The sequence below is a fragment of the Chrysochloris asiatica genome, unplaced genomic scaffold, assembly GCF_000296735.1.
Source record: "Chrysochloris asiatica unplaced genomic scaffold, ChrAsi1.0 scaffold00165, whole genome shotgun sequence".
NCBI lineage: Eukaryota > Metazoa > Chordata > Mammalia > Afrosoricida > Chrysochloridae > Chrysochloris > Chrysochloris asiatica.
The window spans coordinates 2,350,411-2,366,894 of record NW_006408683.1 but is presented as its reverse complement, the minus strand read 5'-3'; the positions used below and the strand labels follow the sequence as shown (position 1 = coordinate 2,366,894).

At 36.7% G+C, this 16,484-nt stretch overlaps 2 protein-coding genes across 2 annotated transcripts in view; both read right to left on the bottom strand.

The window, feature by feature from the left end:
* The window catches only part of KIF28P, a 204,065-nt gene extending 197,300 nt beyond the window's left edge, over positions 1–6,765 (bottom strand). Inside the window, exons 1-3 of the mRNA XM_006871283.1 lie at positions 6,706–6,765; positions 606–678; positions 331–344 (exon numbers count right to left, since the gene is read on the bottom strand). Of these exons, the coding sequence (XP_006871345.1) occupies positions 331–344; positions 606–678; positions 6,706–6,765 (147 nt within the window). The remainder of the gene's footprint in view (positions 1–330; positions 345–605; positions 679–6,705) is intronic.
* A 1,107-nt stretch (positions 6,766–7,872) lies between these two features.
* AHCTF1 (AT hook containing transcription factor 1) overlaps positions 7,873–16,484 on the bottom strand; it is a 100,455-nt gene continuing 91,843 nt past the window's right edge. Inside the window, exons 33-35 of the mRNA XM_006871267.1 lie at positions 11,385–11,518; positions 9,275–9,357; positions 7,873–8,065 (exon numbers count right to left, since the gene is read on the bottom strand). Coding sequence (XP_006871329.1) covers positions 7,873–8,065; positions 9,275–9,357; positions 11,385–11,518 — 410 coding nt within the window. The remainder of the gene's footprint in view (positions 8,066–9,274; positions 9,358–11,384; positions 11,519–16,484) is intronic.

Genomic DNA, 16,484 nt, shown 5'->3' with positions numbered 1-16,484 from the left:
CACTGAAGATTCATGATGAATCTGCAACACATTACCTAACTTGGAGGAAGCTGAAAGACATTATGCTGAATGAAGTTAGTGATAAAGGGACAAATATTGTATGAAACCACTGCTGCAAAAAGTCAAGAAAAAGTTTTCATTTTGTAATAAACATTCTATGATGGTTACTAGGGTGGGAGGGGATAGAGAATTATTCACTAGGTAAAGAGTAGACGTGTGCTAATTTTGGTATGGGGAAAGCAGTTAAAAAGGCAGTAAAAACAAGAAAAAAAAAAGTTTACCCATGTACTGGAAGGGAAACAATATATATTTATTCTCATTAGGACTAACCATTGAGAACTTCCCTGTAAATGAAAAAGGGAAAAGGAAAGAAAGTGTAAAAAAAGGATTAAAAATTTTCTGAAATGGATAGTGGTGATGGTTGTGCAACATTGGGAGTGTGGGGGGGAATTAAAAAAGAATACTTGGGAATAAATATAACAAATGAAGTGCAAAACTTATACTTTGAAGATTATAAAACATGGCTGAAATTAGAGATACTAATAATGGGGAAAACACCCCATATTCATGGATTGAAGACTTAACAATGCTACTCAAACCAATACATTTAGTATTATCCCTAGCAGAATCCCAGTTGACTTCACTGTAGAATTCCGTGTTTGGCAAAGCCAAAACAATCTTGAAAAAGAACATATAATTCAATTTCCAATTTAAAAACTTACTACAAAAATATGAGCAAGATAGTGTGCTGCTGGCAGAAAGACATAAATGGATGGAATAGTATTGAATACAGAAATAAATTATACATCAATCATTTTTAGAACAGGTACCAAGACCATGTTCTTGGTTTCAAGAAAAGTCTTTTTAACAGAAGATGCTGGGTAGCAACCCTGTATAGGGCTTCTGAGTTGCAGCTGGTGGTGCAGAGCTTATTCTTCAGTGCCACACCAGCATAGCCTTTATGCTAGATGTTAAGTTGGAAGCCTTATCTCCCTCCTTTAAACTGGGTGTTGTTAACTGCTGCTGTCAAGTCAGTTCCGACCTAAACAGTCCTGTATAGGGCTTTCAAGGAGTGGCTGGTGAGCTTGAACCAACACCAGGACTTCTTAAACTGGATTTGTTAAGTGCTGTTGAGTTGGCTACGAACCACAATGAACCTGTACAGGGTTTCTGAGGATGGATGGTGAGCTTGAACCTCCAACCTTGCAGTTTAAATGACTTTGCAGTCCAGTGTGTTAACCCACAGTGCCTCACCAAGGATTCCTTAAACTAGATAGTCACATAAAAAAGGAAAAAGTTGTATGCTTGTCTCATACCAAATAAAAATATTAACTCTCACTTGATCAAATACCATTGTAAGAGGTAAAATTGTAAAACTCTTAGAAGGGAACATGGAATGATCTTCATGAACGTTAATTTGGCAGATATCATAGATACAATACCAAAAGGAAAAGAGATAAACATTTGTTTCTTAAGACATCATCAAGAGCATGAAGAGACAACCCACATAAGGGAGAAAATAATCTGCAAATTATACAAGCTCAAGTGAAAAATTATTGTTAGTAGGGTTCTAGTTTATACATGCACAGGTTTGTTCCAAGCAAAACGTGTTTACACATGTCTCTGTGATCAGTGGGTAGCTGCAGACTTTGCTCAGTCTTGTTATTGGGTGTGGTGGTTGTGTGCTGTGGAGTGTTTCAACTCATAGCCATCCTGTACAGTGTTTGTGAGGCTGGGAGCAGAAAGCCTCATCTTTCTTCCAAGAAGCAGCTGGTAGATTTGAACTACTGACCTTGCAGTTTACAGGACAGCTCATTACCCAGGGTTCCTTTAGTTTTGTTAAGGTGCTTAAAAAATTAAAAAAAAAAAAGTCAAAACTATTTTCTGAGATTATCTGCTGGGCCAGTTAAATTCAAGACAGAGATCACCTCAGGTTTTTTGGAATTCCTGTGTCTTTTTGAAGGGCATTATTAGGATGAAGTTTGAAGTCTGAAGGAAGTTGAAAACTATAGATGTATTGGTGAGAATAAATGATAGGAAAGAGGATTCCCGCTCCCCACACCCCCGCCCATCACAACGCATCTGGTTATTATTCAAGGGTAACAAGTGTTGTCCTATGAGAATTTAATTGAGGAACCTTATCCTCCCCACCCTCCCAGTTATTTGAACAGAACATGGGAACACTGAATGTTTTTAAATTAAAAAAGGTGTGCGACAAGGTTGTATTCTTTCACCATACTTATTCAACCTGTTGTTGTTATGTGCCGTGGAGTCGGTTCCGACCAATAGCCATCCTGTGCAGGATTTCCGAGGCTGTAAATCTTTACAGGAGCAGAAAGCCTCATCTTTCTCCTGTTTAACAGCTGGTAGTTTCAAACTGCTGCCTTGCGGTTCGCAGCCCGATTCATAACCACTACGTTAAAAGAGCTCCTTTATTCAACCCGTATGCTGAGCAAATAATCCGAGAAGCTGGGTTCTATGAAGAAAAACGTGGCACCAGGATTGGAGGAAGACTCATTAACAACCTGAGATATGTAGATGACACAACCTTGCTTGCTGAAAGTGAAGAGGACTTAAAACATTTACTGATGAAGATCAAAGAGCACAGCCTTCAGTATGGATTACATCTCAATGTAAAGAAAACAAAAATCCTCATCGCTGGACCAGTAAACAACATTCTTACCAACAGAGAAAAGATTGAAGTTGTCAAGGACAACTATCAACACTCAAGGAAGCAGCAGTCAAGAAATCAATCAAATGATGTATCACATTAGGTAAATCTGCTGCACAAGATCATTTTAAAGTGTTGAAGAGCAAAGATGTCAGCTTGAGGACTAAGGTGAGCCTGACCCAAGCCATGGTATTTCCAATAACCTCATGCATGCGAAAGCTGGACAGTGAATAAGGAAGACCATAGAAGAATTGATGCTTTTGAGTTATGGTGTTGGAGGAGAATATTGAAAGTGCCATGGGCTGCCAAAAGAACCAATAGATTCGTTTTGGAAGAAGTGCAGCCAGAGTGTGCCTTGGAGGCCAAGATGGCCAAACTTTGTCTCTTGTACTTCAGATATATTGTCAGGACTGCAGGATATCACGTTTGGTAAGGTGGAGGGTCAGAGAAAAAGAGGACGACCCCCAACGAGATGGATTGGCCAAGTGGCAGCATATATGGACTCAAGCATGGCAACAGTAGTGAGGTTGGCCCGGGATTGGGCAGCGTTTCATTATGCGGTGCATAAGGTCTCTATGGGTTGGTACCGACTCCATGGCACCTAACAACAACAAATCCTCCCCACCCTACAATCTTGATTTTACCCATTCAGACTATTTCGTACTCAAACTCATAGAAAATTTAAAAGGAACATGATTTGAGTTCCTGAAGGATGCAAAAATTACCTTTTGACATGTTTAAATCAAAGAGCACAGACTTCTTTTGGGGATGGTTAGAGACAAAAGCAGCACTGCCTTCAGGAATATTGATCTACATGAAGATATGCTGAGAAACAACAGATTCACATTTTGATATTTGTACTTAATTTCTAGTAGTTTGTAACAACTTTCTGACTTACCCTCATATATCTAATAAGGAACTTTTATCTAGACTATATAAAGAACGTTTACAACTCAATAATAAAAGGCAAATTAAAAAATTGGCAAAGGACCTGTACATAACAAGGAACACACACAAATGACCAATAAGCACATGCAAAGATTTTCAACCTTTTGAACAGTCATCAGAAAATCAAAACCACAATGAGACACCACTTCATGCTCACAAGAATCAGAGTTAGATACTAACAAGTGTTGACAAAGATGAGGAGATTTTGGAGCCCTCATACACTCTACTCTGGTGGTAATTTTAAATGGTCCTTTGGAAAAATCCGGTAGTTTCTAGAAGAATTAAATATGGAATTATCATATGATCCAGCAATTCCACTGTTGGATATATATTCAAGAGAGATGAAAAGATGTCCACACAAAAATCTATACATGTTTATAGCATTGTAAGGAACAGCCAAAAAGGACAATCCATAGGTCCATCAAATGAATGGGTAAGTTAATCACACACATAAAAAAAACCAGCTTGAAGACTACTCATATCAAATGCAGAATAAGGATGTTTGAAGACAGTAGAACAGTAGTTCCTTAGGGCTGGAGGGGAAGCAGATGGGGGGATAGGAAGGATAGGAAGAAGAGAATGATAGTTTCTTTTTGAGATAATGAAAATGTTTTAAAATTGACTGTGGGGGAAGGTTATATACTTGAATATACAAGTGTGAAAATGACGGAATTGTACACTTAAACAGATATGGTATGTGAGTTATAGCTCAATAGCCATTAGGAAACTACTATGGTAAAAATAACTATGTTGTTGCTAACTGCCGTCGAGTTCTGACTCAGTGACCCTGTGTATAGTTTCTGAGAAGTGTCTGGTGGGTTTCAACTGCTGATCGCGTGATTAGCAGTCCAGTGCTTATCTTATGGTGCCACAGTTAATACTAATACTTGTATGCACTAGGTTCAATGATTTACACATACATCAGTTAACCCTTAAAATAGCAATAGCAATAGTTAACTTTACAGATAAGTTAACTGAAGTCAGAGCTTAAAAATTTAACTTAAACTATTCAGGTTTTAAGTTTGACTGTTTCAAGGGCTTCTGAGAATGTTTCTGTATTACAAAATGGCACCACAGAAAATTGATTATCTGATCCTACAATGAAGAAAAAGGAGGGAGATGGGGTTAGAAATTAGGCAGAGCTCCAGTTCACCCAGGATACTGTAAACTGCAAAATGGGAAAGTTTTTTTTAGCTTGAAGTTGCAAGGTCTTGATCTTTAAAATATTTTCTCTTACAATGTAAAGAATTGGGCCCTGGTGTGGTGCTGTAGGATAAGAACGACTGCTAAGCACAAATTTAGCAATTCAAACTCATCAGCTGCTCCTTGTAAACTGTATATAGGAAGGGTTACTATTAGTTGGAATTGAATCCACAGCACACAACATGTAAAGAATAAACTGGGAATAACAAGATCGTAAGCACGGTGGATCATTAGGATAAGCACTAACGATGAACCACCAGTTGCTTCATGGTTGAAAGATGACTTTCTGCACTTGCATAGATTTATAGCCTCAGAAACCCTATACAAGGTCACTGAGTTAATATTGACTCAAGGGCACTTAATGGTAAGATCTTATCAGAGGTATTACAGTTGTATAGATGTGACACAAGACCATTCTCCTCAGATTCTCTTTTTAAATTCTTTCCCCTTCCTTGCTGTTATACTTTAGGCTAAATGAAACCATTTGCTGCTGGACTTCCTACACATTACTCCTTTGTATTAGCTGTATAAAACTTGTAGTTAGTTAACTCTATTAAAGAAGTGAAAAGACCCCTGGAATAAATCACCACCACCACCTTCATTAGTAAGGTCATATAATAGTTGTATTTCCATTTTTTACCAAAACATTTGAATTGGTCGTCACAAAACAAATGAGTTTTCTGACCTGCTGCTTGAGAAACTGTGTGTTTAGATGTCTTAAATAGGAGTTACACAAGTAGACCAAACTCACTGCCATTGAGTTGTTTCTAACTCGTAGTGACCCTAAAGGGTTTCTGAGACAGTAAATATTTATGGGAGCAGCCAGACATATAACTAAAGACATATAATTTTATAGCTGCCTGACTGAAGTATTTCTTAAAACAGTGTCACGCAATATCTAGAATATTAGATGTCTAGGAAAACAAAAGAACTGATAATGTGCAGAGCAACACTGAATAACGATGAACAAAAGAGGAAAAGCAGGAAGTTTTCCCAAGTGGGAACGACCTAGTAAATTATCATTACACTGTATTGCATCCAAGATCAAGTTATTGTCAAATAAGTCTTTTCAGGTTGCTGTCTAGCATGTCCTCCAAATCTCCTTTGCAGCCATATATCAAATGGTTCTACCTCCAGGAAGCCTTCCAGTTCTCTCCCAGCAGAATTAAGTATAACTCACCATCCTCTGTATACCAAGAAAGAGATTTACCCTTCCATTACACTGGTGGGGGACTATAAGATCAGCGCTGGACTGTGAACCACAAGATCGGCAGTTCAAACCCAACAGCTGCTCCTCAGAAACCCTATACAGGATCACTATGAGTGGACCTGACTCGACACTTGACAACAACATACTACACATGGCTATAAAACACTTACACAAGAATGTAAGCTACTGGAGAACAAAGAAAATGTTCCTTTGTCCCCTTGGCATCTAGAATAGCTTTTGAGCCACAGCAGAAAATCAAATGTATGCCAAATGAGTCAATTGTCCAAAGCTAGTGCATTTAAAATACAGAGTTCAGAATTGGCAATGTGTTTGCTTCTGACTTTATTTTACATTGAGGAAAAAGTAAATTTATTAAAAATAAATTTCACATATCAATAGTCACCAAACTGCATTAGTTTAAAAAAAATTATTAACTGGACATTTTTTCTCATCAATTTTTTTATTATGCTACTTGTGCACAGGAATGAAATTAAGTGTTTAATGAATTATGTCTGTATCTTTAAATTATGCATTTAACAAGTTCATTTAAATAAATTCAATGTTGCATAAGTGACAAGCAGCTTAAATACAAGTTTGATAACTATCATTAAAAAATTAATAAAATCAGTCATAGTCAAATTTGTAACAAGGCAATGTAATATTTATCACTAACCTGACTAAAAGGCCGCACTCGTACTGCTACTTTCACACTGTCCATACTTGGCATAGGCATTTTTATCACGTTCTCATTGCTTGTATTGTTATAGGGTAGAAAACTGTCTAAAGCAAACTGCTTATACTTCAAGCTTAACCAACAAATGCAGTTTGTTTCTATATAATCAATTATTAATGGTTTTATAAATTATTTTATACCACTTACACAGTGATGAATTTGATAGCCTACATCAAGTATCACCATTTAATTGCACAGTCAGACTGCAAACAGTGTGTTTTTAAAAATTCTTTCCACAATTATTCACTCTTTCTCCATCCACAATAGTCTTGTGCCTGAGGCCCTATAAGAATTCGCCAGTTTTAAAACCTGGTTACAAGATTTCTATGATTTTGTAGCAAGTTCCTTCAACACAAGAATCATTTATGATTTGTTTGAATTTCTCATTGTTCCAGTTATTAGGCACATACAAGATATATTTACTAACCATGAAACAGACTTATTTTACATTTCCTTTCCTTCAAATACTTTTCTGAAATTGCCAGTGAGCAGTGAACCGGTCAATCGAACCTGGATAATTAAGTCTCTAAATAATTAAGAGACTTTAAAGATAAATAGCCTTTGAGCTTGTGGAACAAGAAATGCCAACATTATAGTTAACCAATGCATTACTTGAGGTAGATTACACAAGTTGTTAGAACTACAGAAAGGCAGCAGAATTTCATGCCCATAATTTAATATCAACATAGTAACAGCCAAAATGAAAGAAAAGAATTACATTTTAAAAAATTTGAAGTCTTAATCAGAGAAGCAAAGTGCATAAACTATAAAACAGCAAGCATACAAAATCATTATTAAAACAAAAATCCCCTTTTAAAAATCTACAGACACAAACTATTGTGAAGTATACACTTTATTTAACATTGCGATATTAAGCTATATTTACATATTATATAAAGGGATGAAGTCATAATACAAAATAGAAAAACTGCCCATGACTATAAGAATCACACTCCATATAGAGTTACTTTACTTACTGAAGATCTTGTTTACAAAAATTTACAATAGTTTATATAAATTATTTACTTCCAAATTAGATGACTTTTAATAATCCACACAATTTTGATGACTTTACAAATAGGTGTATATTAAAAACTTGAAAAAGAATTACAGCATTTTTCTGCGTAAAACTTGTTTTGGAAAAGAAGATGGTTTCTTCCTGTTCCTTCCATGAATTTTTCCTGTTACTTCTGTGGTCTTTCTTGGTTTGCTCTTTACTTCATCAACTGGGCTTGCCAAGGGAGAAATCAGCTTAATTTCTACTGGAGGAGGTGACCAAGAACTTTCTTTCTCTATTTTTCTGTAAAACAACAACAAAAAAGACATGAGTCAAATAAAAAAAACATATATTATAAAATATAATTAAATCCTCAACATATTGTCAGAAATACTAGGAATTACCTTCTTTACTGCTTTAATTTTATATGAGATAATTTCAACAAGTGAACTAATTTAAGACAGTTAAGTTTAGAACCAAGGTATCACTTAAGATTTTGTCTTTTTGATTTCGATATTTAAAAAGCAATCACTGCCGAATTTCCCTTTAAACATTTCATATATATTAATAAATTCAGTAGCTCTGTAGGATTGGACTACAAGCCAATCAGATGCTCCATAAGAGGAAGATGAGGCTTACTCTTCTTGCAACAATTTATAGCCTTGGAAACTCTACATTCATTGCTATGAGTAGAAATCAACTCAAAAGCACATAACAACAACAAATACTAGCCGAAACTAGCCCCTGGGTGGTTCTCAAACAGTCAAGCACTTGATAATTAGCTCAAAGGTAGGTGGTTCAACCCACCCAAAGAAAAACAGGCCTAGTGATCTGCTTCCAAAAGGTTAGTCTTGGAAATTCCATGGAGCAGTTCTACTCTGCACACATGGGGTCACCGTGAGCTGGAGTTAACAACAACAACAAACAACAGAAGTTAATAAATATTACTGGGTTACAGGAAGTGGTAAGTACCAGTAGTCATTCCATAAACAAACAATGAAACATATGGAAAATGACAATTCTCAAATATCAGCAATTAGCAAATTTTACAATTCAGGAGTTTTCTACATATGAGGGGCTTCAAGAAACTGCACGGAAAATTCCATTATCTTTCAATTACATTTTTCCATGAACTTTTAGAAGTCCCTCTGTATTACATACAGTCAATTATATGTACATGATTAAGAATTTGTAAGTTTATAGCTTTACTAATAATTACCCATATTTGCTAACTAAAAGGTTAACGAACCCCCCCCCATCCATTGTACAAGCCGAAACATCCACTAAATACTATATTATCCCCACCACTCCACAACCCTTCTTAAAAAGAATGCGTTTCACGCTACATAGAAAAATCTACTAATAGTACCTAACAATGTTACAGAGTCAGTGCTTGTAAAATGTCCCTAAGAATTATCTCTTTTCAAATGAGTTGAATTTCCTTCTAAATTAGACTCTTCTCAAATCTAAATCTAATAAACTAGATAAAAATTATAGCAGAGAAACTCATACTTGCTTGCTTGTTTTGTTGTGGCAGTCCTGATCTTTTTCACTTTTTGTTTTTCCATAGTTTCTGTTGATTTAGGATCATCTCTCTATAAAAGTTCAAAAAAAGATAAATCTTAAGTAATAAATCATTTGAAATCTAAATTTAGAAAGTCCTACCTAGACTTAATGGAGCTCTGATGGTGTAGGAGGGCTACTAACCGCAAGTGGGTCAGCAGTTCCAATTCACCAGATGTTCTGTGGGAGAAAGATGAGGCTTTCTGTTCCTGTAAAGGCTTATAGCCACGAAAACCTTATAAAAGGTTGCTATGATACTACGAGTCAGAGGGAGTCCTGGTGTGGCCGAGTGGGTTAATACACTGGACTGCAAAGTTGGTTTGAACTACAGGGTCGGTGGTTCAATCTCACCAGTTGCTCGCTCCTCGGAAACCCTACACAGGGTTGTTATGGGTCGGGAACCAACTTGATGGCACTTAACAACAAGATGAGTCAGAACCAACTCAAAGGCACACAAGCATCACCATCATCTAGAGTTATGGACTATTGCCAAACAGTGATAATGAATTCAAATTCAACAGTTCATAATGTACTCATTCTCTGATAGACATTCATAGAAATCCCTGGTCATCTAGAACTATACACATAGTCAATTGACCTCTAAGTCTTGTGGATTTTATTTTAGAAAGTTTCTATTGTCCATTGTAATTTTATTACCCCTACCTCTGTCACAAATCTACGTGCTAATCCTCTCATATGGATTAGATTACCAGAGATTATTCCCAGCCTGCCCCCACTCCCCAACCAAGAATTAGAAACTATTTTTAATATATACATGGCTACCTCTTTTAGTTCCTTAACACATTCCTTGTATCCTCATGCCTCACTGCCTTTCTTTGTTATTTTCTCTGCCTTTACCTTTTGTCTTCAAGAATGTTTCGGGTTTTTTTTGTTGTTGTTTTAACAACTGAAGATTTTTGGCAACCCTGCATCTCAGGCAAGTCTCTGGTGCCATTTTTTCCCCCAATAGCACGTGCTATTTTGTCTCTGTCACATTTTAGAACTCTCCCAATATTTCAAACTTTTACTAGACTACATTATAGTATAAATATAACGTTGATATATACTTTGTTGTTGTTGTCAACTGCTTTCAAGTTGGCTCCGACCTATAACAATCCTGTATTACAAGGAGTGGCTGGTGAGTTTGAGCACGCCATCCTTTACTTTTATTTTAGGGTTGAGTATTATCTGGGTGACACAGTCAACTCTGGAACACTTTCTTCAAGTGTGGCTGATGGCTAACATTCCAGGGGTTCACTAATTTATATTTTAAATAAGCATGAAGGGATTTAAAAATGTCATGGAAATATTGTCTATTATCTTTCAATTCCATTTTCCCACACACTTTTTGAAGCACTTTCCTAGACCCATGTAATTCTGATAGACATTAAAAAGTGAAAACTGTTTCCTAACAAGTACACTCTCTCTTCCCTTACTTACAATTAGGCTCCAAAGGCCACGTTGTTATGTGAAAATGGCAGAGTATCACTTTAGATCACAAAATAGATGATGACTACATCACTATATGGAGTCCTGGTGTGGTGCTATGAATTAATGTGCTGGACTGCAAAGTTGGTTTGAGCAGCAAGATTGGTGGCTCAATCTCACCATCTGCTCCTTGGAAACCCTATATAGGGTTGCTATGGGCTGAAACTGACTCGACGGCATATAACAATAACGTCACTATATAACTGTCAAAGCAACCAACACCCGACATTAACTGTCACAAGCCTGTATTACTCTTGCCTTCACCCATGTGTTTATTATTGCCAGACATATGTTGGTAATGTTCAAAGTAGCTGGATAATACATTTTTTGCTATCATAAATGCAAATTGGATGAGATAGCTGATAAATAAAAATCTGTAATTTAAACGGCAGCTGCCAGTAACAGTCATTGGTAACTGACCACAATCTGTCTTAAATGATAAGGTTTCCAAAGGTGTAGACAAGGCATTTAACAATAATAACAACATCTTTAAATAATCTAGTTAGAAGACTCTACTTTCAAAAACAAACTGTTTTAAACAAGCATATAAATAAATTAATGCTTTCCTCGCCAGTTCATCTATAAGCGTGGATGTATTGGATACCTTTGTTTTTCTGGTCCTCAAAGTAGGAGGTGAAAGGACAAATGGTGAAGATAAATCTGAAACCAATTCTTTCAGTTGTGTAGACGCTTCTATTTTTTTTGCTAAAGAAAGGTTATGGAAAACAAAATAGCATTTGTAACTGTTTACATATATATTTGTAGAAAAAGCTTTAAACAAATGATGTACAAACACCCCCAAAGAAGACAGAAACAACCCCACACCTGATAAACCTTGTTACAGTAATCAGTGAAAGTAGAGGAAACTGACAGGAAAAATCCCAACATCGTTTGCATAAACGAAATGTTTAGGAATATTTAATGCTTCAACCCTGGTGCAGCAAAGTAGGATAAACACTGGACTGCAAACCACAATGTTGGCAGTTCATACCTACCAGCTGCTCCTCAGAAACCCTGTATAGGGTTGCAATGAGTTGGAACCGACTCAACGGTGCTCAACAACAATGCTTCAACCCAAAGTATGCTAATATATAAAGAAAGGATGTAAAAGCAAGTACAAAGCTTTATTATTCCACTAGTTTGAACCATCACTACTTTTCAAACATTATGGGGAGAGAAAACATCAGTTTGATATATAACCTGAGCTAGATGGCACTGTAGTACTGGACTGCCAACCACAAGGTCAGTGGTTCAAACCCACCAGGCTCTTCTCAGAAAACCTATATAGTGTTGCTGTAACGGAACAGACTTGACAGCACTTAACAACACTGCTTTATAATTCATACCATCTCCTAAATAAGGTTTACTACACAAGACTTAATCTAAGATTTCTTTCTTTTTTTAAATAGATAGTACCCATATTATGGGAAATTGACAACACAAACTATGGAAGCATTTCAGTACATTTGAATCAGTCTGTCAAAGAAGTCCTGGATTTACCATCAGTGGAACTAAAGGCAAGTTACTTGAATTTCACTTTACCTCAGTTTCTATAAATGGTGGTGGTTATGTACTGTGTAGTAGGTTCCAACTCATAGCAACCCCCATATATGGTTTCCGAGGCTGTAAATCTTTTACAGGAGCAGAAAGCCTCACTTTTCTCCCACGGAATGGCTGGTAGTTTCGAATTGCTGACCTTGAGGTTAGCAGCCCGATTTGTAACCATTATACTACCAGAACTCCTTGTAATTAATAGTAATAGTACTTACACCTCATAAAGTTACTGAGAATTAAATGGTAAGAACAATGTGTGGCAAAAAAAACCAAAAAACAAAAAACCAAACACCAAACTAACTGCCATCAAGTCGACTCTGACTCACAGTTACCTTCTATGTGGTTTCAGAGACTACAAATCTTTGCATGAAACTACAACCTAATTTTTCTCCTACAGATTGGCTAGTGGTTTTGAACTGACTGGTAAGCATGAACTACTGACCTGATTGTTGTTAGATGCCATCAACTCACAGCAACACAATAAACAACAGAATGATATACTATTTGGTCTTTCAACATCCTCACAACTGTTATTTTTGAGCCCATTGCTGCTCCCACCGTGTCAATCCATTTCCTTGAGGGGCTTCCTCCTTTTTGATGACCCTCTATTTTTCCAAACATGAAGTCTTTCTCCAGGGACCAGTTCCTCCTAATAACATGTCTAAAATATCAAGAGATGAAGTCTTACCATTTTCACTTCTAAGGGGCATTCTAATTGTACTTTTTCATAGATGTTTGTTCTTCTGGCAGTCCTAGGTACTTTGAATATTCTCCAACACCATCATTCAAATGCATCTATTCTTTTAAGATCATCCCTATTTACTGTCCAACTTTCGCACGCATATGAGGCGATTGAAGTGTAATCCACACTGTGCCTTGTGGTTTTTGATCTTAATCAGTAAGTGCTTCAAATCCTCTAAGCTATCAGCATGACAAGAAACACCATTTGCATATCATAGATCATTAATGACTCTTCCTCCAATCCTGATGTCACATTCTTCATATAATCCAGTTTCTTGGATCATTTGCTCATCATATAGACTGACTGAATAGGACTCTGGCACACACCTTTCCTGATTTTAAACCATTCAGCATCCAGTTCTGTTCAAACAACTGCCTCTTGGGTCTATATACTGTTTCCTCATGAGCCCAATAAAGTGTTCTGAATTACCTATTCTTCACAACAGTATCCATAGTTTGTTATGATCTACAGTTGAAAGCCACTGCATAGTCTATAAAGCACAAGTAAACGTCTTTTGGCGCCTCTCTGCTTTCAGTCAAGATTCATCTTATATCCCTACCAATGAGAACCCTAACTCCATGTCCTCTTCTGCATCTTGCAAGAATTTCTGTCAACTCCCTGTCGATGTACTGCTACAACAATTTCTAAATTATCTTCAGCAAAGTTTTACTTTCATGTGATATTAATGATATTGTTTGATAATTTTTACATTCTGTTGTATTGCTTTTTTGGGGAACGGCACAAATATGATCTCTTCCAATCAACTGGTCAGGTCTTCCAAATTTCTTGGCATAGACGAGTGAGTACTTCTAATACTGCATTAGTCTGTTGAAGCATTTCCATTTGTATTCCATAAATTCCTGGAGCTTGATTTTTCACCAATGTTTTCCATGCAGCTTGGACTTCTTCAATGTCATCAATTCTTGATGACATGCTATCTTTTGATATGGCTGAACACCAACCAATTCTTTTTGGTACAAAGACTCTGTGTATTCCTTCCAAGGTCTTTTGATGTTTACAGTGTCAAACAATATTTTCCCAAAGAATCCTCCAATATTCCAACCCAAGACTTGAATTTTTTTCTTCAATTCTTTTAGCTTGAACAATGCTGAGCATATTACTCACTTTTGGCTTTCTAACTCCAGGTCTCTGTACATTTCATTATCAGACTTTTACTTTTTGAGCTCTCCTTTAGAATTTTCTGTTTAGTTCTTTTACTTCATCACATTTCTTCTATTCATTTTAACTTCTCTACATTTAAATGCACGTTTTAGAGTCTTTTCTGACTTTCATTTGGTCTTTTTTTCCTTTTCTGTCTTTTGGTATCATCTCATAACTCTTCTGTTTTTCAGTCATTAATGTCCAATAAATCAAATCTGTTCTTGAGATGGCTTCTAAATTCAGGTGGGATACATTCAAGGTCATATTTTGGCTCCCATGGACTTGTTTTAATTTTGTTCAGCTTCAGCCTCAACTTGCATGTGAGCAATTGATGGTCTACTCCACAGCTGGCCCCTGGTCTTGTTCTGATGATATTGAGCTTTTCTGTCTTGTAATATCACAGAACGGACTCAACTGTCAGTAGGATTCTGAATATTCAATCTGGCGAGGTCCACCTTTTATATTGTTGAACTAGAACTTCAATAAACCATTGGCCCTTCCAAATTCTACCATGGAATCTCCAGCATTGGTTCTAGCACCAAACTCATGTTTTCCAACTATTGATCCTTTCTCTTTGTTTCCAACTTTCACATTCCAATCACTAGAGAATTACTGAACTACACTTGCTATGCTGTACATCAATATAACCCAGATTCTAAGTTTAGTATACCTGTGTTACCCATTGAATATATAAGTAAAACTTAACTAGTAATCTTTCAGGACTCACGGTATGGCGCTGTAGGATCAGCACTGGACTTTGAACCACAAGGTTGGCAGTTCAAACTCACCAGCTGTTCCTCAGAAACCCTATACAGGGTCACTATGAGTTGGAATGGACTCAATGGTATTTCACAACTTAACAAGCAATCTTTCATTTCCATAAACATACTTTTCAAGTATACTGCATAGAAGATCAAGAAAGGGTCAAAGTTCAACTTCCCAAATCCAGTAAAATTTATTTAGTAATTGGTATTTCTGAAGTAAAAATATAGTTGTTTTCTTTTAAATTAATTCATGGGAACAAATGACCTTAAATTTACTTGTATACTTATCCCTCATCTTGAAAAACGAACTCCCTAGCTCTTGCTCTTTCCCTCACCTTAGCAAAACAAAATTATAGTTTATAATTTAGTATGTGCACTGATTTGCTTAATATAGCCTCACACACTTCATTTAATCATTTAACCATTAATTCTTCTCCAGGCAAAATAAGACATAACTAACCACTCCTTCCTAATACCGTGAAGAAAATTAATTATACAGTGACGCTGCAGGATAATGAACTGAACCACAAGGTTGGTTTGAACTGCAAGGTTGGTGGTTCAAACCTACCAACTACTCCTCAGAAACCCCATACAAGGTTGCTATGAGTTGCAACTGACTCAACCCAAAATCAAAGCTTGGCTGGCACCAACAGTTAAATGCTAGACTACTAGATGAAAGGTTCAAACCCACCCAGATATGCCTCTCTGAAAATGCCCTGGATATTTTCTTTCAAAAGGGCACAGCTTTGAAAATCCCATGGAATTCAGTTCTACTTTATGCACACTGGGTTGCTGTGAGTCAGAATCAACTGCTGTTTCATTAAGTGCCTCGGAGTGTGTTCCAACTCGAGTGACCCTGGAAAGGCTTTTCCGAGGCTATAAATCTTAGTAGGAACAGAAAGCCTTATCTTTCTCCTGAAGAGTGAATAGTGAGCTAGACCTGCCAACTTTGTGATGCACAGTTCCTCAACAGCAAATATTAACCACCAAAACCAAATGTCTGATCAGATTGGAAAGGGGGTTCCCCACAAGTACTAATTATCTTCAGGACAAATTATCAATTTTATGTAAAGGAGCCCTTTCCTGGGCTCAGGTTTATATATATGTAACAACTGCATAAATACATTTTAAAGAGGTCTTAGTATAGTAAATGTCAAAGACAGAAAATTTTAGTTCACAGACTTTTAAGTGGCTTATCGAAGGAGCTCTGGTAGCGTAGTGGCTACGAATCGGGCTGCGAACCTTAAGGTCAGCGGTTTGAAACTACCAGCCGCTCCACGAGAGAAAGATGAGGCTTTCTACTCCCGTAAAGATTTACACCCTCGGAAACCCTGTACAGGGTCGCTATGGGTCGGAACCGACTCGACGGCATTTAACAACAACAATATATATATATATTTTTTTTTTTCATGAATGTAGGTTTTAACTTATTTTAAGCATATACCTAGAT